Raw genomic sequence first — 25614 nt, 5'->3', positions numbered from 1 at the left:
TAAAGGCATTCTTGACTAGCATCAACTCACCATGTCGAATCTGAAAGGTAACTACGCTCAAGACGTTACAGTGTGTATTCAAAGCAACCCAAATTTGCATCCCAAAATAGTGGCGCTACTTGCCCCATACTTATGTGACTGACGAGAATTTTGAACAGACATCGTCTTTCAGATGTAGAAACACGTCTACCAACTTTCGTTTATGCTGCCTTTTTTCTTTGGTCAGTGTATTTTACCCTCTCGTACACGAGTCGCTGATCCTCGCTGTTAGTTAAATGGCATGTTGCACATAGCGATGTGCACGCTATGTGAGGAGAGTTCAATCTTTATTTGGCTGCGTTTCGCTTCTGTAGCACAGTGATCAGCGCGTCTGGCCGCTGTATGGAGGACGCAGGTTCGATTTCCTGTACTGTCAGAGGTTTTTCCTTGGTGCGAGGACTGGAAAGGGGTGCTTTCAGCCTCGTGTGCCCAATTGAGGAGCTACTTGACCAAGCAGAAACGGTGCCAAGGTCGGGATACTTGAGAACGACCGGCAGAGCGGTGTGCTAACGCCATATCTTTCCGTATCGCATCCAAATCACTCCACTGGCAAAGGGTGAGACGGCGGTCGGTCGGTCGGTCGGTCCCAAATGGCCCTTCTGGGCCAGAAGGCGGAGCTTTGCTTCGCTCCTGTCAAAGAAAACTATTGAGAAAATTTGGAGAACTGGCTTTTGAAGCTGACTACACAAGAATTCTACTGCCGCCAACGTTCTTGTCGTATAAGGACCACAAAGATAAGAGAAATTAGAGCTCATATGGAGGCATATAGATACTCCTTTTTCCGCCGCTTTCTATGCGAGTGGAACAGGAGAGGAAATGAGTAGTAGTGGTACATGCCACTCTCCGCCACACCCAACACAGTGGCTTAACGTTGAATAAATGTAGATGTAGATCTATTGGTTATTATTTTCTTGTTCACAGCGTAATACCTTGTCACTCTCATGTATGATGACTTTCTGACTAGTGGTTCGAATGGTTCAGAGCACTATGGGACTTAACTTCTGAGGTCATCACTCCCCTAGAACTTAGAACTACTTAAACCTAACTAACCTAAGGACATCACGTACATCCATGGCCGAGGCAGGATTCGAACCTGCGACCGTAGCGGTCGCGCGGTTCCAAACTGTAGCGCATAGTACCGCTCGGCCACCCCGGCCGGCTGCCTGGTGGTATTTTGCAAAGTCGCGTCCCAGTTATTCAAGCTGAATTTTTAGTCGATGTTATTTATCCGCTTGTTTTTCACTTGGTGCTTGCACTTCTTTTTTCATCTTTCCACTAACCCAGCGAGAATCTACGCACCAATAATGACGAGACGTTCTCTAAAGCACAGTGTCTGGTTTCTCAACAGGATGGTAGCGACGGCACTGCTCCTGCTGTCGACGCTGGCGTGCCTGTCTGCGATGGCGGCGCCCGCGGGTAATGCGACCTCCTCGGCAGTCGCCGCCGCCCCCGCCCCCGCCCCCGCCCCCGCCCCCAGCGCCCCGCTGAAGTTGCGCCGGCTGTCGGGCGGCAAGGTGGTGGAGGGCGGCGGCCGCGTGGACAACCACCTGCTGCTGCGCTCGCTGGGGCTGTCGCGCCGGCGCAGCGGCCACCACCGCAAGCGGCTGGCGGCCGAGTCGCGCCGCCTCGCCGCCCCCGGCGACTCGCACGTCTTCGTGGTGAAGCTGCCGCCCGACTCGCACTTCTACGGCCTGCAGCAGCCGCACCCCAACGAAGTGACCAAGGTGCGGCCGCCCGTCAGCTTCGCCGCCAACGGCAAGCCGTCCGCCGTCTACCACTGGAACCTGCCCGCCAGGCACCTCATCGCCGCCAAGAAGTCGCGCGCGCGCACCGCCCCCTCCAGGCTGCAGGCGTCCGATGACAGCGAGGTCGGTAGCACTTTTTTATTTACTCTTTTTCTAACAGATGTGACGTGAAGTCACGTAAGAGGTACGCACCAGTTTTTACGTCATTTGATGGTTGAAGCACTGCAATTATGAATGCTACAAAAATACACTACTGGCCATTAAAATTGCTACACCACGAAAATGACGTGCTACAGGCTCGAAATTTAACCGACCGGAAGAAGATGCTGTGATATGCAAATGATTAGCTTTTCAGAGCATTCACACAAGGTTGGCGCCGGTGGCGACACCTACAACTTGCTGACATGAGGAAAGTTTCCAACAGATTTCTCATAACTAACAGCAGCTGACCGGCGTTGTCTCGTGAAACGTTGTTGTCATGTCTCGTGTGAGGAGGACAAATGAATACCATCATGTTTCCGACTTGGATAAATGTCGGATTGTAGCCTATCGCGATTGTGCTTTATCGTATCGCGACGTTGCTGCTCGCGTTGGTTGAGATCCAATGACTGTTAGCAGAATATGGAATCGGTGGGTTCAGGAGGGTACGCCGTGCTGGATCCCAACGGCCTCGTATCACTAGCAGTCGAGATGACAGGCATCTTATCCTCATGGCCGTAACGGATCGTGCAGCCACGTCTCGGTCCCTGAGTCAACAGATGGGGACGTTCGGAAGACAACAACCATCTGCACGAACAGTTCGACGACGTTTGCAGCAGCATGGACTATCAGCTCGGAGACCATGGCTGCGGTTACCCTTGACGCTGCATCACAGACAGGAGCGCCTGCGATGGTGTACTCAACGACGAACCTGGGTGCACGAATGGCAATACGTCATTTTTTCGGATGAATCCAGGTTCTATTTACAGCATCATGATGGTCGCATCGTTGTTTGGTGACATCGAGGTGAACGCACATTGGAAGCGTGTATTCGGGTCATCGCCATACTGGCGTATCACCCGGCGTGATGGTATGGGGTGCCACTGGTTACACGTCTCGGTTACCTCTTGTTCGTATTGACGGCACTTTGAACAGTGGACGTTACATTTCAGATGTGTTTCGACCCGTGGCTCTACCCTCCATTCGATCCCTGCGAAACCCTACATTTCAGCAGCTTAAGGCACGACCGCATGTTGCAGGTCCTGTACCGGCCTTTCTGGATACACAAAATTTTCGATTGCTGCCCTGGCCAGCACATTCTCCAGATCTCTCACCAATTGAAAATGTCTGGTCAATGGAGGTCGAGCAACTGGCTCGTCACAATACGCCAGTCACTACACGTGATGAACTGTGGTATCGTGTTGAAGCTGCATGGGCAGCTGTACCTGTACACGCCATCCAAGCTGTATTTGACTCAATGCCCAGGCGTATCAAGGCAGTTATTACGGCCAGTGGTGGTTGTTCTGGGTACTGATTTCTCAGGATCTATGCACCCAAATTGCGTGAAAATGTAATCACATGTCAGTTCTAGTATATCACCTGCATTACTTCTTGGTGTAGCAATTTTAATGGCCAGTAGTGTACATGCAAGTCACAGGCTGTGTGGTAAAAACTTCCTTTAATTACGTGTTTAGATCTATATATTATCATCGTCATCATCATCATCATCAGGTAAATTTGCAAAAAAATTCTTAAAGAATCACAAATAATACTTACTGCACAATAGCAGTTACTGCCCACTAAAAACAAATAGGAACTATATTAAGATACAATGTAAAACGTATCAGGGTTTGCGTGAACACGTCATACATAGGTATGAACTCCTCTACCGTATTCATAAGACAATGCAAAACTGAATCATTAAGGCAGTTGCGCCGCTTAGGAAGACAACTAGGCCACCAGGTGGTGGTGCTGGTGAGCATTTACTCAAGACTTAAATACAATAGTTACAATTCCACAAAAATGACAAAGATACAACCTGGAGGTCGAGTACAATTACAAAAGATTATACACCACTGGCCATTAAAATTGCTACAACAAGAAGAAATGCAGACGATAAACGGGTGACAAATATGTTATACTAGAACTGACATGTGATTACATTTTCACGCAATTTGGGTGCATAGATCCTGAGAAATCAGTACCCAGAACAACCACCTCTGGCCGTAATAACTGCCTTGATACGCCTGGGCATTGTGTCAAACAGAGCTTGGATGGCTGCCCATGCAGCTTCAACACGGTACCACAGTTCATCAAGAGTAGTGACTGGCGTATTGTGACCACCATTGACCAGACGTTTTCAATTGGTGAGAGATCTGGAGAATGTGCTGGCCAGGCAGCAGTCGAAAATTTTCTATATCCAGAAAGGCCCGTACAGGACCTGCAACATGCAGTCGTGCATTATCCTGCTGAAAAGTAGGGTTTCGCAGGGAACGAATGAAGGGTACAGCCACGGGTCGTAAACAATCTGAAATGTAGCGTCCACTGTTCAAAGTGCCGTCAATGCGAACAAGAGGTAACCGAGACGTGTAACCAATGACAACCCATACCATCACGCCGGGTGATACGCCAGTATGGCGATGACGAATACACGCTTCCAATGTGCACTCACCGCGATGTCGCCAAACACGGATGCGATCATCATGATGCTGTAAACAGAACCTGAATTCACACGAAAAAATTACGTTTTGCACATTCGTACGCCCAGGTTCGTCGTTGATATACCATCGCAGGCGCTCCTGTCTGTGATGCAGCGTCAAGGGTAACCGCAGCCATGGTCTCCGAGCTGATAGTCCATACTGCTGCAAACGTCGTCGAACTGTTCGTGCAGATGATTGTTGTCTTCCGAACGCCCCCATCTGTTGACTCAGGGATCGAGACGTGACTGCACGATCCGTTACAGCCGCGCGGATAAGATGCCTGTCATCTCGACTGCTAGTGATACGAGGCCGTTGGGATCCAGCTCGGCGTACCCTCCTGAACCCACCGATTCCATATTCTGCTAACAGTCATTGGATCTCGACCAACGCGAGCAGCAATGTCGCGATACGATAAACCGCAATTGCGATAGGCTACAATCCGACCTTTATCAAAGTCGGAAACGTGATGGTACGCATTTCTCCTCTTTACACGAGGCATCACAACAACGTTTCACCAGGCAACGCCGGTCAACTGCTGTTTGTGTATGAGAAATCGGTTGGAAACTTCCCTCATGTCAGCACGTTGTAGGTGTCGCCACCGGCGCCAACCTTGTGTGAATGCTCTGAAAAGCTATTCATTTGCATATCACAGCATCTTCTTCCTGTCGGTTAACATTGTACTTTAATATATTTCCTATTTGTTTTTAGTGGTCAGTAACTACTATCATGCACTATGTCATTTAGTGGAGAGCCAAAGAAACTGGTACACATGCCTAATATCGTGTAGAGCCCCAGCGAGCATGCAGAAGTGCCACAGCACGACGTGGCATGGACTCGACTAATGTCTGAAGTAGTGCTGGAGGGAACTGACACAGTGAATCCTGCAGGGCTGTCCATAAATCGGTAAGATTACGATGAGTTGGAGATGTCTTCTGAGCGGCACGCTACAAGGCATCCAAGATATGATCAATAATGTTCGTGTTTGGGGAGTACGGTGGCCAGCGGAAGTGTTTAAACTCAGAAGAGTGTTCCTGGAGCCACTCTGAAGCAATTCTGGACATGTGGGGGTGTCGCATTGTCCTGCTAGAATTGCCCAAGTCCGTCGGAATGCATAATGGACATGAATGGATGCAGTTGATCAGACAGGATGCTTACGTACGTGTCAGCCGTCAGAGTCGTATGTAGACGTATCAGGGGTCCCGTGTCACCCCAACTGCACACACTCCACACCATTACAGATATTCCACCAGGTTGAACTGTAATCTTCTGACATGCAGGGTCCATGGATTCATGAGGTTGTCCCCATACCCTACACGTCCATGCGCTTGATAGAATTTGAAACGAGACTCGTCCGACCAGGCAACATGTTTCCAGTTATCAACAATCCAATGTCGGTGTTGATGGGCCCAGGCGAGGCGTAAACCCTTGTGTCGTGCAATCATCAAGGGTACACAAGTTGGCCTCCGGCTCCGAAAGCCCATATCGATGATGTTTCGTCGAATGGTTCGCACGCTGACATTTGTTGATGGCCCAGCATTGAAATCTGCAGCAATTTGCGGAAGAGTTGCAGTTCTGTCACGTTGAACAATTGTGTTCAGTCGCCGTTGGTCTCGTTATTGCAGGGTCTTTTCCGGGACGCAGCGATGTCGAAGATTTGGTTTTTACCGGGTTCCTGGTATCCACGGTACTCTCGTGAAATGGTTGTGCAGGAATATCTCCACTTCATCGCTACCTCGGAGATGCCATGTCCCATCGCTCGTGCGTCGACTATAACATCACGTTCAAGCTCACTTAAATCTGGATTACTTATCTCTGTATTTGAATACGCATGCCTATAACAGTTTCTTTGGCGCTTCAGTGTGTTTGCAGTACTTTACGGATTTCTTTTTTTTTCAGATTTATCTGATGATGATGTATAAATTGAAACGCGTAATTAAGGTGTTCTCCACACAACCCGTCATTTCGATATATTTTTATAACGTCCATAATAGCCTCCACATTCTTTTCCTATTTCTTTTCAGACCAACTAAAGAGCATCTCACCATACCTATTTGTCTTTTCCTTCATCCTTCTCTAAAACTCTTTCATTCTGAAAGAAAGAGCTCTGCTCATCTCAGCTGGTCATTTCACTCCACTTCTTTTACTGTTTATTTTTCTGGAGACCTTTGAATTCCTTGACTTGAAGTCTGAATGGAGTACGTCGCCTTAAGTCTCCTGTCCAACCAGCATTTCTTCTAACAAGGAAACATCACCAACCTGGCCTCACAATTTAAGAAGAAAATAGCACAACTGCGAGATATCAGCCAAAGAAATCTATACTGCTCAAAATTTTGAGACGTAATTACGATAGCTGTTCTTTCAGAAGATAATGACAGCATACAATCACAATTGTGGCCCAAATCTTCCCTTGGGATAGATTACTGGGACTGATATCTTGCAAGTGTGATATTTTCTCCTTAAGATATGATATAAAGTTACTATTGTTTCCTTGTAAGTTCTTTTTTTTTCTTGTCTCCGTACACATCTTCCTTGTCTGTTTTCCTGTTTTGCAAGAATGGGTGGAATTACTTTGTTAATTTTTGTCATTCTCTCTAGACGTCCATAGAATGTAACACTTCTTTTCCTGATCTCATCTGTAATTTTAGGGCACTATATGAATATAGTCTCTTCTTAGATCTCAAAACTCAGTTCCGTATACTACGACATCGCCTCCAAATGTCAAATAATTTATTGTTTCTTTCGAGCTACCCAACTTTACGTAGTAATTAACTTTTTTTGTTGGTATTTTCGATTCAAAAATGGCTCTGAGCGCTATGGGACTTAACTGCTAAGGTCATCAGTCCCCTAGAACTTAGAACTACTTAAACCAAACTAGTCTAAGGACATCACACACGTCCATGCCCGAGGCTGGATTCGAACCTTCGACCGTAGCGGTCGCGCGGTTCCAGACTGTAGCGCCTAGAGCCGCTCGGCCACCCCGGCCGGCATTTTCGATTCTCTTACAACTTTTTCCAGCTCACGACTGAATAACACAGGTGACAAACTGTCTTCTCTTGTGACTGCTGACAAAATTCGGTACTAGAAGCTGTTGCAAAAAATTGAACTATAGATACTATGTTTGTAAAACTTCGTTTAGTTATTTCAAGAACTTCCTGTCTATTGTAAATTCCTTCACGGTTTCGAGGCGGGAGTCTCTGTCTACCGGATCACAATACTTATTAAAACTACTAAACAGTAACAGCATCTTCTTATTTGATATTTTCATTTACCAGTTTGTTTAAGATTTAGAATTTGCTTTTAACAAGACCTGCGACTCTTAAATCCAGCTTGACATTCTCTAACTTGTTTATATAACTGAGAATGTAACATATCTAGACAAGCCTTTGATAATATTTTCTGTTTTACGAGTGGTAATTAAATGCTTCTATAATTACTAATTTCTGTTTTATCCCCATTATCATTCCAATTTTCTGGAATGGTTTCAATGACCCAGACCTTCCACAATTTTTCTTTTTTAATTGTGACACCTAGATCTTCATTAGCTTCTAGTATCTCTGATGCAATACTATCTTCACCTCTGGCTTCGTTGTATTTTCATTGTTTGATGTAGCTTTTACTCAGTCGATGCTTCGTACTTTTGAATTTCCATGTGGAACATTCCAATGGAATTTAGTTATGTGGTCCGTTTGTCACATTTCAACATCTTTTCAAAGTATCTGGCCATTAGCTTATAGCAATCTTCTTTGATACGTGCGAGGTTTCCATTTTCTACCCTGAAGCTTAGCAGTACCTGAATCTACAGACATGTTATTATTATTATTATTATTATTATTATTATTATTATTATTGTCTTCAGTCCAGAGACTGGTTTGATGCAGCTCTCCATGCTACTCTATCCTGTTCAAGCTTCTTCATCTTCCAGTACCTACTACAACCTACATCCTTCTGAACCTGCTTAGTGTATTCATCTCTTGGTCTCCTTCTACGATTTTTACCCTCCTCGTTGCCCTACAATACTAAATTAGTGATCCCCTGATGCTTAAGAACATGTCCTACCAACCGATCCCTTCTGCTAGTCAAGTTGTGCCACAAATTCCTCGTCTCCCAAGTTCGATTCAGTACCTCCTCATTAGTTACGTGATCTACCCATCTGATCTTCAGCATTCTTCTGTAGCAGCACATTTCGAAGGCTTGTATTCTCTTCTTGTCTAAACTATTTATTGTCCATGTTTCACTTCCATACATGGCTACACTCCATAAAAATACTTTCAGAAAGGCCTTTCTGACATTTAAATCTATACTCGATGTCAACAAATTCCTCTTTCTCAGATACACTTTCCTTGCCATTGACAGTCTACATTTTATATCGTCTCTACTTCGATGATCATCATAAGTTATTTTGCTCCACAAATACCAAATCTCAGCTACTGCTTTAAGTGCCTCATTTCCCAATACAATTCTCTCAGCATCACCTGAATTAATTCGAATACATTCCTTTATCCTCGTTTTGCTTATGTTGATGTTCATCTTATATCCTCCATTCAAGACACAGTCCTTTCCGTTCAACTGCTCTTCCAGGTCCTTTGCTGTCTCTGACAGAAGTACAATGTCATCGGCAAACCTTAAAGTTTTTATTTCTTCTCCGTACATTTTAATTCCTACAACAAATTTTTCTTTCGTTTCCTTTACTGCTTGCTCAATATACGGATTGAATAACATCGGGGAGAGGTTACAACCCTGTCTCACTTCCTTCACAGTCACTGCTTCCCTTTCATGAACCGAGTCTCCTATAATGGCCATCTGATTTCTCTTCAAGTTGTAAATAGCCTTTCGTTCCCTGTATTTTACCCCCACCACCTTCAGAATTTGAAAGAGAGTATTCCAGTCGACATTGTCAAAAGCTTTCTCTAAGTCTACAAATGCTAGTAGCGTAGGTTTGCCTTTCCTTAACTTATCTTCTAAGATAAGTCGTAGGGTCAGTATTGCTTCGCGGGTTCCAACATTTCTACGTATTCCAGACTGATCTTCCCCGATGTCGGCTTCTACCAGTTTTTTCATTCGTCTGTAAAGAATTCGGTTACTATTTTGCAACCGTGACTTATTAAACTGATAGTTCGATAATTTCACCCCTATCAACACCTGCTTTCTTTGGGATTTTAATTATTGTATTCTTCTTCGAGTCTAAAGGTATTTCACCTGTCTCATACATCTTGCTCACCAGATGGTACAGTTTTGTCAGAGATGGCTCTCCCAAGGCTATCTGTAGTTCTGATGGAATGTTGTCTACTCCTGTGCCCTTGTTTCGACTTAGGTCTTTCAGTGCTCTGTCAAATCCTTCACGCAGTATCATATCTCCCATTTCATCCTCTTCCTCTTCCATTTCCATAATATTTCCCTCAAGTGCATCGCCCTTGTATAGACCCTGTACATACTCCTTCCACCTTTCTGCTTTCCCTTCTTTGCTTAGAACTGGTTTTTTCATCTGAGCTCTTGATATTCATACAAGTGGTTCTCTTTTCTCCAAAGGTCTCTTTAAATTTTCCTGTAAGCAGTATCTATCTTACCCAGACATACAGTTCTCGATTGTTTTCTGTAGTCTCTTGTGTAATATTGTCAAATGGTCTTCTGTAGTTTCTTTTCTTCTTTCTAAAGCATCTCTTTTGTGCCCTAATGATTTCATCTGTTTGCTTCTTCTCACACTGATAGGCTTTTACAATTACTGCTTGTTTCTCGGTTACACCAGTTGTTCCTAGCTTCTTTTTTGTCTAAGTTCTGCTTAAGACTTGTTACTCTACCATTTTTTTACATCTAAATCGACTTCTACATATATACTCCGCAAGCCACCGTATGGTGCGTGACAGAAGCTCTGTATCACTACTAGCCATTTCGTCTTCTGCGCCACTCGCAAATGTAGCGAGGGGAAAACAACCATCTATATGCCTCCGCAAAACCCCTAATTGTCTTATCTTCGTGGTCCTTACGCGAAATGTACGTTGGCGGCAGTAAAAGTATTCTGCAGTCATCTTCAAATGCCGGTTCTCCATATTTTCTCATGCTTATTCCGCGAGAACAATGTCGTCTTCCATCCAGGGATCCCACCTGAGTTCTCGAAGCATCTTCGCAATCCTTTCGCATTGTTCGAGCCTACCAGTGACAAATCTAGCAGCCCGCTTCTGAATTGCTTCGATGTCTTACTTCAATCCGACCTGGCGCTGATCCCAAACGCTCCAGCAGTTCTCAGGAACACGTCGCGCTAGTGTCCTGTATGCGGCCTCCTTTAGAGATGAACCACACTTTCCCAAAGTCCCCCAGTAAACCGAAGTCGACCATTCGCCCTCCCTACTGAAGTTCTGACATGCTCGTTCCATTTCATATCGCTTTCCAATGATAACAACTGATATTTAAGTAAAGTAACTGTGTCAAGCAGCACGTTATTAATGCTACACTGCTGGCCACCGTAAATGCAACACCCTGAAGGAAGCAGCCGAATCAAGTGAAATTTACACCATGGGCTTGCAGCGATGAGATATGCAACTCATTTGAATTTCAGCGCACACGCACATCACGCGCGCCTGCGGCGCCACTTCATAGCGCCATTTAAGGCTTGGCGATTTCGACGAGTGTACGTTCGGCACATGTGTTTACCTTGTGGTTGTTTCACAAGACGATCAGTTATGCCTCGTAGACAACAGCGAACATCTTTTGATCAAGTATCCGAGTTCGACAGAGGAAGGATAGTGGCTTACCGAGATTGTGGATTATCATACAGAGAAATCGCTAGTCGTGTTGGACGAAACCAAACAACTGTAATGCGGATATGTGACCGTTGGATGCAGGAGGGTACGACGGACCGACGTGGTCGATCGCATTCACCTCGGTGCACCACTGCACGTGCTGATAGGCAAATTGTGCGCATGGCAGTGACGGATCGCTCAGTGACATCCCGAACCATAGCACAGCACATTGCGTCTGTAACGCATCATCCAGTGTCTGCGCGTACCATTCGACGCCGTTTACAGCAGAGTGGTCTGTCCGCAAGACGTCCATTGCTTCGTCTACCATTGACGCAGAACCACAGACGTCTCCGTCGCCAATGGTGTGATGACAGACGGATGTGGACGGCAGAATGGAATGACGTTGTCTTTACTGACGAGGCAAGCTTCTGTCTGCAGCACCACGATGGTTGGATTCGAGTGTGGAGACACCGTGGAGAGAGGATGCTGGACAGCTGCATTATGCACGGCCACACTGGTCTTGCACCGGGTATTATGGTATGGGGCGGTATTGGATATTACTCTCGCACGCCTCTAGTACGCATTGCCGGTACTTTAAATAGCCGGCGCTACATATCCGAGGTGCTGCAGCCAGTTGTCCTTCCTTACCTTCAGGGCTCGGCCACAGCCATATTTCAACAGGATAATGCGCGTCCACACGTGGCACGCATTGTCCAAAGGTTCTTCGTCAATAAACAGATTGAATTGCTTCCCTGGCCGGCTCGCTCTCCGGATCTTTCGCCGATAGAAAACATGTGGTCCATGGTTGCTCAACGAGTGACCCAGATTACATCCCCAGCTGCCACACCAGATGATCTTTGGCAATGTGTGGAAGCTGCTTGGGCTGCTGTACCCCAGGAACACATCCAACGTCTCTTTGACTCAATGCCGAGACGTGTGGCAGCGGTGATCTCCAACAATGGCGGCTACTCTGGCTACTGATTCTGGCAGGAACCACATGTCACAGACGTCTGTAAACGTAATCATTTGATACTTGGTCAACATGTTATCTACAAAATAAATCTTGTTGTGCTAACTCTTGTCTTTCTTGGTGTTGCATTTACGGTGGCCAGCAGTGTATATTCGAAGATTACTTTGTTTTTCTTACTCATCTGCTTTAACTCATATTTTTGTACAGTTAGAGCTAGTTGCCTTTCATCACACCAACTTGAAATTTTATCTAAGTCATCTTGTATCTTTCTACAGTCACTCAATGACGACGCCTTCCCATACATTGCAGCATCAGCAACAAATAACGCAGATTGCTGCCCACCCAGCCCGTCAGATCATTTATGTATACAGAGAATAACAATGGTCCTGTCACACTTCCCTGGAGCACTCGTGACGATACCGTTGTCTCCGATGGTTACTTGCCGTCGAGGACTTACTCGGTACGCTCGTACCTTCGTTAACAGTGTTTAGTGGGGTACCGTGTCAAACGCTTTCCGGGAATCTAGAAATATGGAATCTGCCTATTGCCCTCCATCCATAGTTCGCAATATGTTGTGTAACAAAAGGGATAGCTGAGTTTCGCACACTCGATGCTTTCTGAAACAGTGCTGATTCGTGGACGGAAGCTTTCCCATTTCAAGGAAATTTATTGTGTTCGAACTGAGACTTTTCTTGTTCTCTGGAACTATTTCAGATGCAAGCTGTTTAATCGTTCCTGTAAAGTTGTTGGCATCTTTACGCACTTCCTGCACCATCTTTTGAAAATCACATTCCTTTTTCTTCAAAGTTATGTTATTAATTCTCTTATTCATCCGTACTGGTTTGTCTCTTGATTTTATGTTTTGAGATAAATCTCATATGGGCCTCAGTGATCCGGTAGTCGTTTTTTGAAGTTGCTGTCATTATTTTAACGTCGAATGAGCTGCATATATCTACTAACCTTGAGCCATTTGTTCTAGTTCTCTTGTGAGTCGAATAATTTCCAGGAACCTTTCGAAATCATTTTCTTTCCAGTTGGACATCGATGTCGACAGTCATGACTATTATTCTGTTCTTCTGCACATTCGACAGCTTGTTTTTTATATCTTCCCAGAAGTTTTTTACTTTTTCTCATTTCTTCTTGTTGTTTTCATATGCAGCTGAATATTGAGTAATACTTATTCTTACATTTGATTGTCATAAAATTCTATCACTGAAGGACTCATAATCAGTAACATTCCGGATTATACTTTCGTGAATTCCAAACGCTGTTCCTAAAATTCTGAGATTTAAATTGGAAAGTCTAACTGCTGGTTTACCTTTACGAATTCGATAGTTTTCACTAGACATTGTGAGGTCATCAGCATACCTTCTTCCTTGGATGGCTGCTATAGGGTGTTGTTGCTGTTCAAAAAGTTTATCACTTGTGTATTACGAACTTTGCAGAGGCAGTGAGTATTTATGGTTGGAAATACTTCCTCTTAAATTCCCTCTTCAGAATACAAAGGTTTTCATGGTCTCCGAAAAGTTCCTTGCGTGATGGTGCAGACACCCCAAAATCAAAAACATTGCCTGCACTCCTTTGATGAGTGTGGATTTGTCACCTGGAGTAATATTGGTTATTTCATCACACATCGTAGTTATCCTACCATTGCAATGTGGGTAAACATTTGTTTGCCAGAGTTAAAACAACGATTATTAATCTTACAGTGTTATTTTCGAGCCGCTCAAAACGCTGGGTGTATACGCGATCGAACACCGTCCGGTCCGGGAATTACTGAGAACTTTGGGAGAGTCAACCATAACAAAACTTGTCCACATGTTGTGCAGTATGTCTAAGGGAAAATACCCTCATATTTAAAGGAAGAACGTAACAATTCCAACTGCAAAGAAACCGTGAATGTAGCCCAACCAACTTAATAATTTGTGGTTGCAAAATACTGACAAGAGTTGTTTCCAGAAGAATGGAAACAGGAGAAGTGTGGTATCACGCGAGGCGGTGCTGGCTCTACATCTTGGAAGATAGCCTGAAGAAAGCTCAACTTGTGTTTATAGCTTTTGTAAATTCAGAGAAAGCTTCTGACAGTTTTGGCTGGTTTTGATAATTTGAAGGCAGCAGGTTAAAATAAGTGTTATTTACAACGTGTATAGAAACCAGACTGCAGTTACAAGACTCGAAGGGCATGATAGGGGAAGCAGTGATTGAGAAGCGAGTGCGACAGGGCTGTAGCCTAACCCTGATGTTATTTAATCTGTAAATTGAGCAAGGAGGAGTTTGTAAAGGCAATTAAATTTCGGGGAGAAGAAAAACTTTGTGATTTGCAGATGACATTGTAATTCTCTCACCGACAGCAAAGGACTTGGAAGAGCAGTTGAACGGAATGGATGGTGTCTTGAAAAGAGGTTATAAGTTGAACATCAGCAGTACTGAAAGAAGAGCAATGGAATGTAGTCGAATTAAATCAGGTGATGTTGACGGTATTAGGAAATGAGACGCTGAAAGCAGCAGATGAGTTCTGCTATTTGCGCGGTAAAATAATTGGTGACGGTCGAATCAGATAGGGTATAAAATGCAGACCGGTGATGGCAAGAAAGCGTCAGTTAACATCAAATACAAATTTAGGTGTTACGAAGTCCTTTCTGAAAGTATTTGTTTAGAGTGTATCCTTGTACCGAAGCGAAACCTCGACGACAAGCAGAAAATATGAGAATAGAAGGTTCTGAAATGTGGTGCTAAAGTAGGTTGCTCATATTTCATTGGTAGATCGAATAATATATAAGAAGGCACTGAATCGAGTTGAGAGAAAATAAATTAATGGCACAACTTTACCAACAGAGATGTTGGTTACTAGGACACTTCTGAGGTGTCAGTTTGCTAATGGAGGGAAGTGAATGTGGTAAAAATATAGAGGGAGACTTAGTGAGATGTAACATGCCGAATTCGGTAACGTCATGTTCCACCCCTATACTCTTGGCGCAACGGTAGAAGTTCGTGTGATCCAGTCATGTTACTTATCTAATTATTAAGTTGGGACACCTTCGACAGTTTGCACATTTTCGTCCGAGAGGTGCACCAGTGGAGACACAGAGAAGCAAATCCACGATGTTCAGAAGACAAAGTGGCAGAACGGCGTCCCTATCTGCTGCGGGCGGCTGACTGTGTTTTGGATTGGTGGCTCGGCTGTGCTTTGCCAGTCTCAGATCAGAGGACATTGTAAAGACAGAGATCTAAAAAAGAAGAGAAACAGTTGAATGACTGTTGTGTAAGTTATGAGAGAGTACCGGTACTCGAATTAAAAACTCTCTGTGATGCAGAGCGGAGATTTAAGTATGTGAACGGTCTGTCGATCCATTTATAGAACATTAAGCAACTGACTTGCTTGTAAAAGCGTTGTCTTAAATATAACAGTTATTATAAGAAACTTCCGGAGTTTCGTGGTATCATTGAGAGGACGTGAGTTCTCTTTCCAGCACTACAATTGCACAAGAGGATACAAGGTTATCGGGTACCGATTAACGGGCCCCGATCTGCAACAAAGTCTGTTAGGCAACCAGTATGTTTTGTAAGATACGTGACAGACAGTTCAACATACTGTAATACGCAGCGTAGGGTTTGGTAAGGGAACGGACCCTATTCATATGCAAGAAGAAATTCATTGCACTAGGTATGACGACAATAAGTTTGTTCCATATCTTATTCAGAGAGAACGGGGCTTGCACACGATAGGCTAGAGTGGACATCTGCGTCAAATAAGTCCTCTGACTGAAGACAACAACAACAACAACAACGACAACAGTCCCTAGATAGCATAGCTATGTGCTGACAGAGTCTGTCTTTTTTGCCGTCTTATCAACGGGTACAGTCCGTCAGCTCTCTCCTCGACCTTAATATTCTTATCGAAATAACATAGCAGAAACACTCGATCCTATCAGAGTAATATCCTTCCATCCCACCCCAGCTACCGTCGAAGTATTTTTATGCAGCAACAACCCGACTCGGAATGATCTCCCGCATTATGAGAAATAAATAACACCTCCAGCTTCAAAAGAAAGCTCACGGCATAGTTATTTAAAAAAGAAAATAATACTGTCCTTCGTTCTGTACGCACCCTTTACCTCGTTGTAGCGAAGTATTCAACTTTCGCACCAGACCTTCTACACTCTCCAGAGCCCTCAGCTGGAGCAGTCTGATTTTCTTTCTCTGAGAACTCACTACGCCGTAAAATCACACTTTTGCGCATCCATAAATATATTTTGTATCTTCTACTTTTACTGTTGCTCTCGATACTATCAGCAGTAGTAATTGCAGTAGGTCGATAGTATTATTAGTACTATTTGTTCTTAGTCTGTACTGTTACTGCAAATACTATTGAACTTATTCAAATCTTGTATCAATTTTTTTTAAATTCTGTTAATATCGTTTTATTACTACGTATTACATCAAAATAATTACCATTGCTTAAGTAGTGTGATGTGTTGTATGTGTAACACCCTTGTCAGATTTATGAGAAATCGGCAAAAGACCCAAAGTGCAGACACTATAAGGAACTGGTGAAAAAATTTATCATGTATTGTGCTGTTGCAAAATATTGCTCAGACTAGTTACAAGCAGAGGCAAAATGATATAGCACGAATTATCCACTGGAACTTGCACCAAAATTACCATCCGAACCAGCGAAGAACTGGTGCGACCCCAAGTCAGAACAAGTTGTGGAAAACGAAAATAACGCATTACTTGGGACTTCTGACTTCAGACAGATCGAATGCAGGTACACATTACATCAGATATCACATTTGTGGAGAAAAAAATACTCTGGTAATAGCAGATTCGACGTGTCTTAGATATGTTTCAGAAAATTAATCCAAGAATGACTAAAACTAAAGCGGAAGCTTAAAACTTTAATTTGGACGAATTGATTTTGGAACAGACTGCCTGGATTTTGCAAACGACCTGGCGATTCTGTGTCAGGACACTCAAACAGGACAAACTCTTAAAAAAACAGCAGAAAGAACAGAAGAATAGGATTCCAAATATCATTAGAGAAAAACCAAGTATATGTATAGCGACAACTTGGAACCCATAAATCAAAAAACTAGATACGGCAAAACTGAGATAGTCTCAGTTTAGGTCCAAATTATACCATTGGAGGACTATACAGACTAAGCACACCAACACTTGTTCGCATATGAGATAAACGAAGGCTAAAATTCTGTGGGCCTATTAAAAAACTGGAACTGGACAGATTGTTAGATCTACGAAAGTCGCAGCAAACGTAAAACTGAAGCTATAAAATGAAAGTATGCAATAAAATACGACATGGAGGAAGTAGGAATATCAGAACTTGATATATCAAACACAGGAAAAATTAATGAGAACATTCATGATTCGGCAGCTGGCCGAGCAGAAAATACAACACCTGAATAATTTCGTCCGACTAGCGGAAAAGGGCCCATTCTGAGAGAATGAAAGTAATGTAGGTACAAAGGATAGCTAAAGCAAAACTCTGAAAATGCCGTATGGTACATCACGTGGTCAGGTAGGGCCCAAACGTGAATAGTAGTAATGATAATAAGAACAATGCAAAAAACGGGCAGTGAAAAAGTATACACTCTTAGCCACCTAGCTTAGAATGTTATCAGCTTGCATGCGGCAGTCTATCAGTAGCTAGACAGTTTGTTAAGCGTCGTTTAAATTTTTTCTACAGGCATCAAGGCAGAGTTGGGTCGCAAAATGTACAGGCTCAGTATTGCTGAAAGAGAGTTGCAGCTGTTTCTGTGCAATCTTTAAAACAATAAATCTGTTATGACGATGCTGGCAGGTGAAACCCAAGTATTTCGTAATTTACTAGGCTGGACAAACTCGAATGAAGGAATAATGACTGAGATGTTCACACAGCGTTTTTGGAAGACCCAGATGACCAACCTGAAAATGAACAGTATGGTCAGAGTCATTAATATGTACACTGTCCCTGTATAAGGTTATTATTTTAGTATAGTCAACTTGTATAATTACTTACACTTAGCAACTGCAATGCAACTGCTTACCGGTTACGAAAAATCTCTTAAGAAATATCGAACTCTATCAATAGAAGGAGCATTGCGACCGAGGTTTATGGATGAAAGAGATCTTGTGGATCTCAACAATCAAAATCAAACTTAAATAATCAGACTGAGAGTTTTTTTTCCTTGAAATAAAATTCAACACAGTTACATCACTTAATGAAAAAGTTCAGCTTCACTGTATCTCAATCACAAACACGTTTTAGTGACAGACAGAGAATTAATTTAAAGATGGCCAAACCTATACAATGGCGACATCCTGAGGAAGTCCATCTAGAAAAAGCAACACAGAACACTGTAATGCCGTAGACTTCCGAGTAGTTATTGCAGAATACTGAGGTATTTGTACAGCTAATTATAAAACAGCAAATGACTGCAACAAAAATTACCTGAAGTATGTCAAAAGAGACCAGGAGGTTTTCAGCAGTAACTGTCGGTATGTCTGCAATATTCTACAGATGGTACAGAACACAACTGGCTGTAAAAGTCTAATACGAACAGAATTCAAGATCACGAACGATCCCGTTTCAGAAACCAATGGATTAGGAACACTTCTGGATTTCGGTGAACAGTCAGCCATAAGAAAATTGTAAGCTACAAAGTACGATGGAAAATGACCAACAGTAAATCCAGTGGCACCTAACAGTATTAATAGACAGCACATTTTCGAATCGTCTGACATGTGTTCCTCATAAATTTAAATACACTTCGTGAATTATTGATATCGCAATTCAAAACAGTAACATATGCTAAGGCAGATGTTGAAATTAAATAAATATACTGAACTGGCAGAACCATAACAGACACAGTGGAATATCGCACGTTGTTGTATACCACCAGTCATTTCAAGCACAACAATTATACCTCCGAGGAAAAGTTGTGATATTTTAAACAACAAAGACGATTTGAAAATTTGTGGGAGCAGAAACTAAAAGGGATATATATAAAGATTAGTATTAAATTTAAGACAATAATTTTTAAAATAGTTACTGGTACTGTACAAAATAGTAATTTAACTTGACAAAGGTACAAGGGGAAGAATATGATGGCAACAGTGAGTTCCAGGAAAGAAAAATATCGGTAGACTTTTTTAGGTGGGGGTATTTAATTAATGGAAAAGATGTGGTGGTAAAGGAGCGTAATCGTTCGTTACAGGATACTGGATGAGTTGCAAATCAAGGAGAAAAGTTGTTACTGTTTGCGAAGTACATTATTAGTTGTCTATAAATGTTAGCTTTAGTCTTCTGAGAATCGTTTCCGAGTCCCTTCTATACTACAGAAAATTATTTACAAAGGATAAAGTAGGATGTAATGCACATTAAGCGTTTTGCGGTGATAGTAACGAGAATTTCTGTTGTAGTGATGTGATAAAGTAAGGACTGTATATGCTTATCGGACTACGAAAAAATAAAAGTCTATGACAGTTTCTGTATTGCCCTCTCACAGAGTCAGAATAATTGGGAATTAGATGGGAAATTCTCCTAGAAAAACTTAAATGTAGGGAATTAAGAGTTTTTTGAAGCAACTGATGTGAAATATATTTAAAAGAAGCTAATGCTGAACATCGTGAACAATGCAGGAAACGCTGTATGTCTGGTGTCTTTTGGCTCTGTAACGTGTGTACATGTGCATGCGTGTGTGCGCGTTTGTGTGTGTGTGTGTGTGTGTGTGTGTGTGTGTGTGTGTTTACTAAAAACTATTAACTACTTTAGCAGTTTTGTAAATTATCATCCAAGTTCGAGGCTCATTTTTTTAATTGTTTGTCTGCAGGTTTTCTACGTATCGCCGCACAAGCACCCCAATGACCATCACGGCCATCACTACCACCATCACAAGAAGCCATCTTTCAGTTTCTATGCACCCAAAATGTCACGCAAGAAAGCAGTGTTCCACAAATACTTTCCAGGAAATGGAAAACCTCAATCACTTTATGTAATTGCCAAAGCCAAGAAACCAGCTTCATATCACAAACTGATGCTTTGAAGTTTGTAATGTCACAGTCACGTGTTCTAATGTGTTCCATGTATAATAGTTTCCACACTTATGATCGAGGTGTATAATACATCTATTATACAATCGCTTCCGAAATGAACGGAGCGACCAACTTGATTCACAGAATAGCATCTGTTTTGTTAAGTGTAATTTTTCGTAACACAGTAAGTTACTAACATACTAACTACCAGTGATTTTGTGGCAACATTGTGATGAAGTCTGCACAAACAGACGACCAGTGAAAGTTTGTAGGTTACCGTACTTACAAGCATGAAATGAACTTCATGTACTTCTGTGTTAAATTGTGAGGACAAGATATAATTTTATCATTCGAGTTATATTGTGTACATATATATTTAAATCTGTTAACACGTGAAGAAGTAACAGATAAATAATCTCTTCCAGATGATGATAGCTTGTCAGCATGGGCATTAGAAAATCTACATACATTTCTTGTAGTTCTTGTTTACAGTGAGCTGTTTTTCCACCTGTTTGGGATTTCTGTCTGAAAGACTATTTTAACAAGATGCTATTTCCTTGTGCTACAAGAGAATGGTGCAAAGCAATTTATTTTGTTGTAATTATGTTAAATGAGATAATAATTACATCAGTGAAAAATATGTAAGTTTCAGTGATAAACGTATGTTTTGTGGTAACAATTTCATAAAAACCGAACATCTGCCAAGTTTTCTAGTTCCTATACGTAGTCATCTCTGACTGACACTCCCTAAGTAAGAATGACCAATGGCTCATGGTCCAGAGCTTGTGGGATGTTACGTGGTGATGGGTTTGGTGGAGGGGGATATTATTCATCTCTGGACTACTGGCTTTGATAAAACGTATTTTATAAGCTGAGCCACTGGTCTTACGTTTGCCTTGCTTCACATAATCAGCCTGCTTGTGGACTGCAAAGAATCATTGTTAGTTCTCTGAATTTTCAACAGCAAATGTATATGAACATTTAAAAGATACAGACAAATGCAAAATACTTATTACAACTTCACAGGAAATTAATAGTCGTTGTTCAGTGTTCACTAAAAAGTGCTTATAACGATTACTTTCATAAAATAATGTGTTGGAGCAACGTGTATTTCATTTACTGATTTACGTTGTAGTAACAGGCCACTTTTAACACTGAGAAATCTCTTAACAGAAATATAAAATAGAAACAACAGAGGTCATTGTCACTTCAGAAAGAAATGATTTTTCAGAAAAATTACAGAGTTCTGCATAGATAATGAGCATTCTGGGACTCTAATGTTAGTTAAATAGAAAAGAGTTCATTTTACATACTTAACTGAAAGATGTACAACACAAATATTGAAATTTGCCTGAAATTATATAGGTTTTGAACTTTTAAATATTATGTCCAATTTTTGTGGCAAAAGACTGTATTGGAAGACTGACTGTGAAGCACAACACAGAATTAAAAAAATTAGGAAGTCAATTTTTGCAATGACAGAAGTAAATTATGAAAAAACTATATTTTATGAAATTGTATGTGGTAGCACAGCTTTATTATAAAGTAAAACTGTGTATCATCATTTTTATAAAATTTTATTATCCATTATCAGATTTATGCAATATTACTTAAAGAAGTTGTGTGGTGTGTGCAAAAATATCACACGTGATTGATCACTCATTTAACTCTTTAACCACTATGTGGCTGTCTCTGCTAGATACAAGAGCTTTTATTTTCTAACATGCTTATGTATGGACATGTCAGTGACTAAAAATAAATGGATCAAACCATTTTATCAATTCAGTGGGCCATTTCTTGGACTTGAATAGCACATCAAAAAGTGCTATTAAAATATATCAAACAGTTCTATGACATGAGCTACATGAAGTAAAACAAAATGACATGTGTCAATGATGGTAGTTATAAGAGTAAATTGAATGTATTGTAAGTTTTCAAAAATTTTCGATGGACATTCTTGAGCTAAATATGTTTTAATGTGTATTTGAGGAATTTGTATGCAAGGAAGCAGTGTGAGTATCAGGGCAAACATACAAGTTCTTTTTTAAACAATGTGTTTAGTAGTTAATAGTCTAACAGACTGTAGATGAAATACTTATTAAAGTAATATATTTTAATATTATAATACAGTACATTTTTGAAAATTATATGCTGTTTCAGTTAGATCATGACATTAATAACACTACTGGCTACATGAAACAGAAAGATTGTTTGTTCACTTTAAAGTTTCTTTCTCATGCCTACTCATTTCTCACTTTTCTGTGACAAGCACACTGCAATTACAAATCATTCCACCATGTACATAGTACGTCAGTTATCATTTATAACATATCTGTAATTCCCCACAAATAGTTACAATGTAATATGTAACATTTCTTCCTAACAGCAAGCACTTTTTTCCTTCATTATGTAAGTGCGCCGCACACTGATTCTGTTTTTCATAAATATTTGTGGACTTGTGGTTTTTAGTTCACTATATTCCTCTTGGAAATACTGCACACATGTTGTTTCTTTTATTCAGATTCCTTAGTGACAGTTCTACTAAATTCCAATAATGCCAAATTAATTCCTGACATGTAGTTCAATCGATGTCCTGAGCCTTGTATGTGTATGTGCATTCTCCCTCCCTCTCTCTCTCTCTCTCTCTCTCTCTCTCTCTCTCTCTCTCTCCCTCCCTCTCTCCCTCCCTCCCTCCCTCCATCCCTCCCTCTGTTCCCCTCCCACTCTCCCCCTCCATCCTCACTCACTCATTCACTCCAAACACATCCACACACAATGTTTTTTCTGTTTCATGTATTTATTAATGTTTTATCACTTAATTATCGAATATTGTGTTTGTTGTTGCATGATATTTTATTACTTAGCAGTATAATGAATTAAACTATATAATTCTACACCTAACTGAAATGTATAAATGCAATTAAACTGAACTATTGTTGGAGATAATATGGCATGTTATGTGTACAGTTCTGTGAAGAAAAATTTTGAACTTATTAAAAGAATGAGTGACAAATGAATGTTTAAATTCTACATTTTGAACATATTCAAATGACTTTAGTGTTAGTAGAGTAAGAGTATATTAATGCACCATAAAAAGACATAACTGAAAGAGACAAATGCTAACAATACAAATTTTATCAGCACTGAAATGAGATTATATAGTATGAATGAAGGTAGATTGGATTTACTGGTAGACAAAAACAAATGAAAAAGTTAGTGACAGTGACTAATGCAGTGAAAGTAATCACTTTCTACCTGTCATACAGTTGAGTAAACAAATTACAGCATATATATCAGAACTGTGTTGAAAAAATCATGAAAACCAGAAAATATGATCATCTGCACAACAATAGATATTCTATTGAAAATCGTGAGTATGTAAAACAATGTGCAATTGGGAGGAATATTCTGAAACAGTTAGAAGTTATGTATAAAAAATCAAATAAAAAGACTATTTGAGGTACAATCAAAACAGGAAATACTTTAAACTGAACTTACTTACAGCAAAAAAAGAAGGCAAACAGAATTTATGTAATGATAATACTTAAGGGATATAAAAGATGGACATTATTATTATTATTACCAACAAACTAAATATTGAAATAATATTTTGATATAAGATTGGCTCTTTGTGAATATTTCTGGGAACTATACTTGTAAGTGGATCTTGTCGATAGCAACAGTGGCATTGTAACAACACAACCAATGTCACTGAGAAGATGTTATGAGGGCACACCTGCTCGTATTAGCAGTGGAAAAACAGTTTTGGCCAGATATTTCAATCCACCAGAAACTGCACACATTGTAACTAACTTCTTCCAGCATGGCAGCTTTGGCCCATTCATTCATCACAGCACCTCCAAGCAGGACTTTAGGATGTGGCACACACATGCAGGATTTGACAAGGCCTCTATGAGTTGATAATACCCTGTACTAAACCTCACAGAAAGGATACAACTTTACGTTTTCTCATAAAAGCAGAGCTTATTTCAATTTCAGCATGGCTACCATTTCAGTTTTAATGTACCTAAAAGAGTAATTATTTATCATTTATTTAATGCAATGATTTATGCAGTAATAAGCAAGTTTCTTACTTAATAAATAGACGTCTTCACTACAATACGTACATCAGCGGTACTTGGCATTAAAAATCCGAATAAATTTCAGCAGTTGTTCTCTACATCTACATCCATATATTCGGCAAGCCACTTTATGGTGTGTGGCGGAGGTTGATTTGTGTACCTGTGTCACTTCCCCATTTTCATGTTTTAGTGGGCAATGGGTCACGATAAGAACGATTGCTGGTAAGCCATCATGTGAGCTCGAATGTCTCTAGTTTTACCTTCGTGGTCTTGCCACAAGATATACGTAGGAGGAAGTAATATATTTGTTGGCTCTTATAGGGACGTATGCTCTAGGAATTTTACCATTAAACCACACCACACTAGTGTTATCTGATCACTTCCGTGACGCTTTCGCGCTTACTACATGAACCTGTAGCGAAATGTGCTAGTGTTCTTTGGATGTTCTCTCTTTCCTCTATCTGTTACGGATTCCCGACTGAAGAGCGACATTCAATTATTGGTCGAACGTATGTTTTGTAAACTACCTCGTTTCTGGGTAGACTATATTTCCTGGGGATTCTTCCAGCGAATCTCATTCTGTCATCTGCCTTACCTGCGATTAACTTTCCTTTACACTCGCCCACTTTGAATCGTTACATACGCAAATTGCTAGACAATTTATATATGTGACTGACCCAGTGTTTGTCCTGTGATCGTGTGATCCTTCAATAATGGATCTCTCTGCCCATTTATGTACAATACGTTTCATTTGTTCATTTTGAGAGTCAACAGCGTATCAACGTCGATTGTCTGCAGGTCTGCGTAGGTCATTTATAGATACACTGCGGAAAAGAATTAAAGGATCACTTTTTCGAAACCCCGTAATTGTCTCCCATTGTGACGCATAAGTTTGAAATTTGGCTGAAAGGTATAATGGTACATAATCGACATGGAAAGGCTTTATGGAGTGGCATAGTGGCATAAAGGCATCAATGAAACCACCCTTTCCTTTGGGGCAATGATACCCACACATTTCCCGCTCGAAAACGACAGTTCGAAGTGTGATGAGCAACACGATGACGTACTTGGCGAATCTGGCCACAGCTGCTGCCCCCCGGGTGTTTTAAACATACTCCATGGATATTGCGGGGCAGCAGCCCCATTGAACGTGATCTCACCCCTTTGGAGTGTAGCGTGATAGCAATTTTTGCTGTCCCATGCAGCATGGAACCACCACAGACCGAAATAGCTCGATGAAATTTCAACGTGATCCGAAGCAGTAAAGTGTTTTATGCTTTTTCATCCCTCCTTTTTCGCGTCCTCTTTTGACGTGATGATGAGACGGTCCGACAC

The 25614-nt window shown here is 41.4% G+C and overlaps 1 protein-coding gene across 1 annotated transcript; it reads left to right on the top strand.

Moving 5' to 3' along the window:
- Nucleotides 1-1538: 1538 nt before the first annotated feature.
- LOC126234946 (uncharacterized) lies at nucleotides 1539-23150 on the top strand (the record flags this gene model as incomplete). Its single annotated transcript, XM_049943684.1, has 2 exons — nucleotides 1539-1907; nucleotides 19996-23150. Coding segments are annotated over 2 exons (582 nt in total), but the record flags the coding sequence as incomplete, so codon positions are not given.
- Nucleotides 23151-25614: the final 2464 nt, after the last annotated feature.

The sequence above is a fragment of the Schistocerca nitens genome, chromosome 2 (genome assembly GCF_023898315.1).
Source record: "Schistocerca nitens isolate TAMUIC-IGC-003100 chromosome 2, iqSchNite1.1, whole genome shotgun sequence".
NCBI lineage: Eukaryota > Metazoa > Arthropoda > Insecta > Orthoptera > Acrididae > Schistocerca > Schistocerca nitens.
This window is presented reverse-complemented; position numbering and strand designations above follow the sequence as displayed.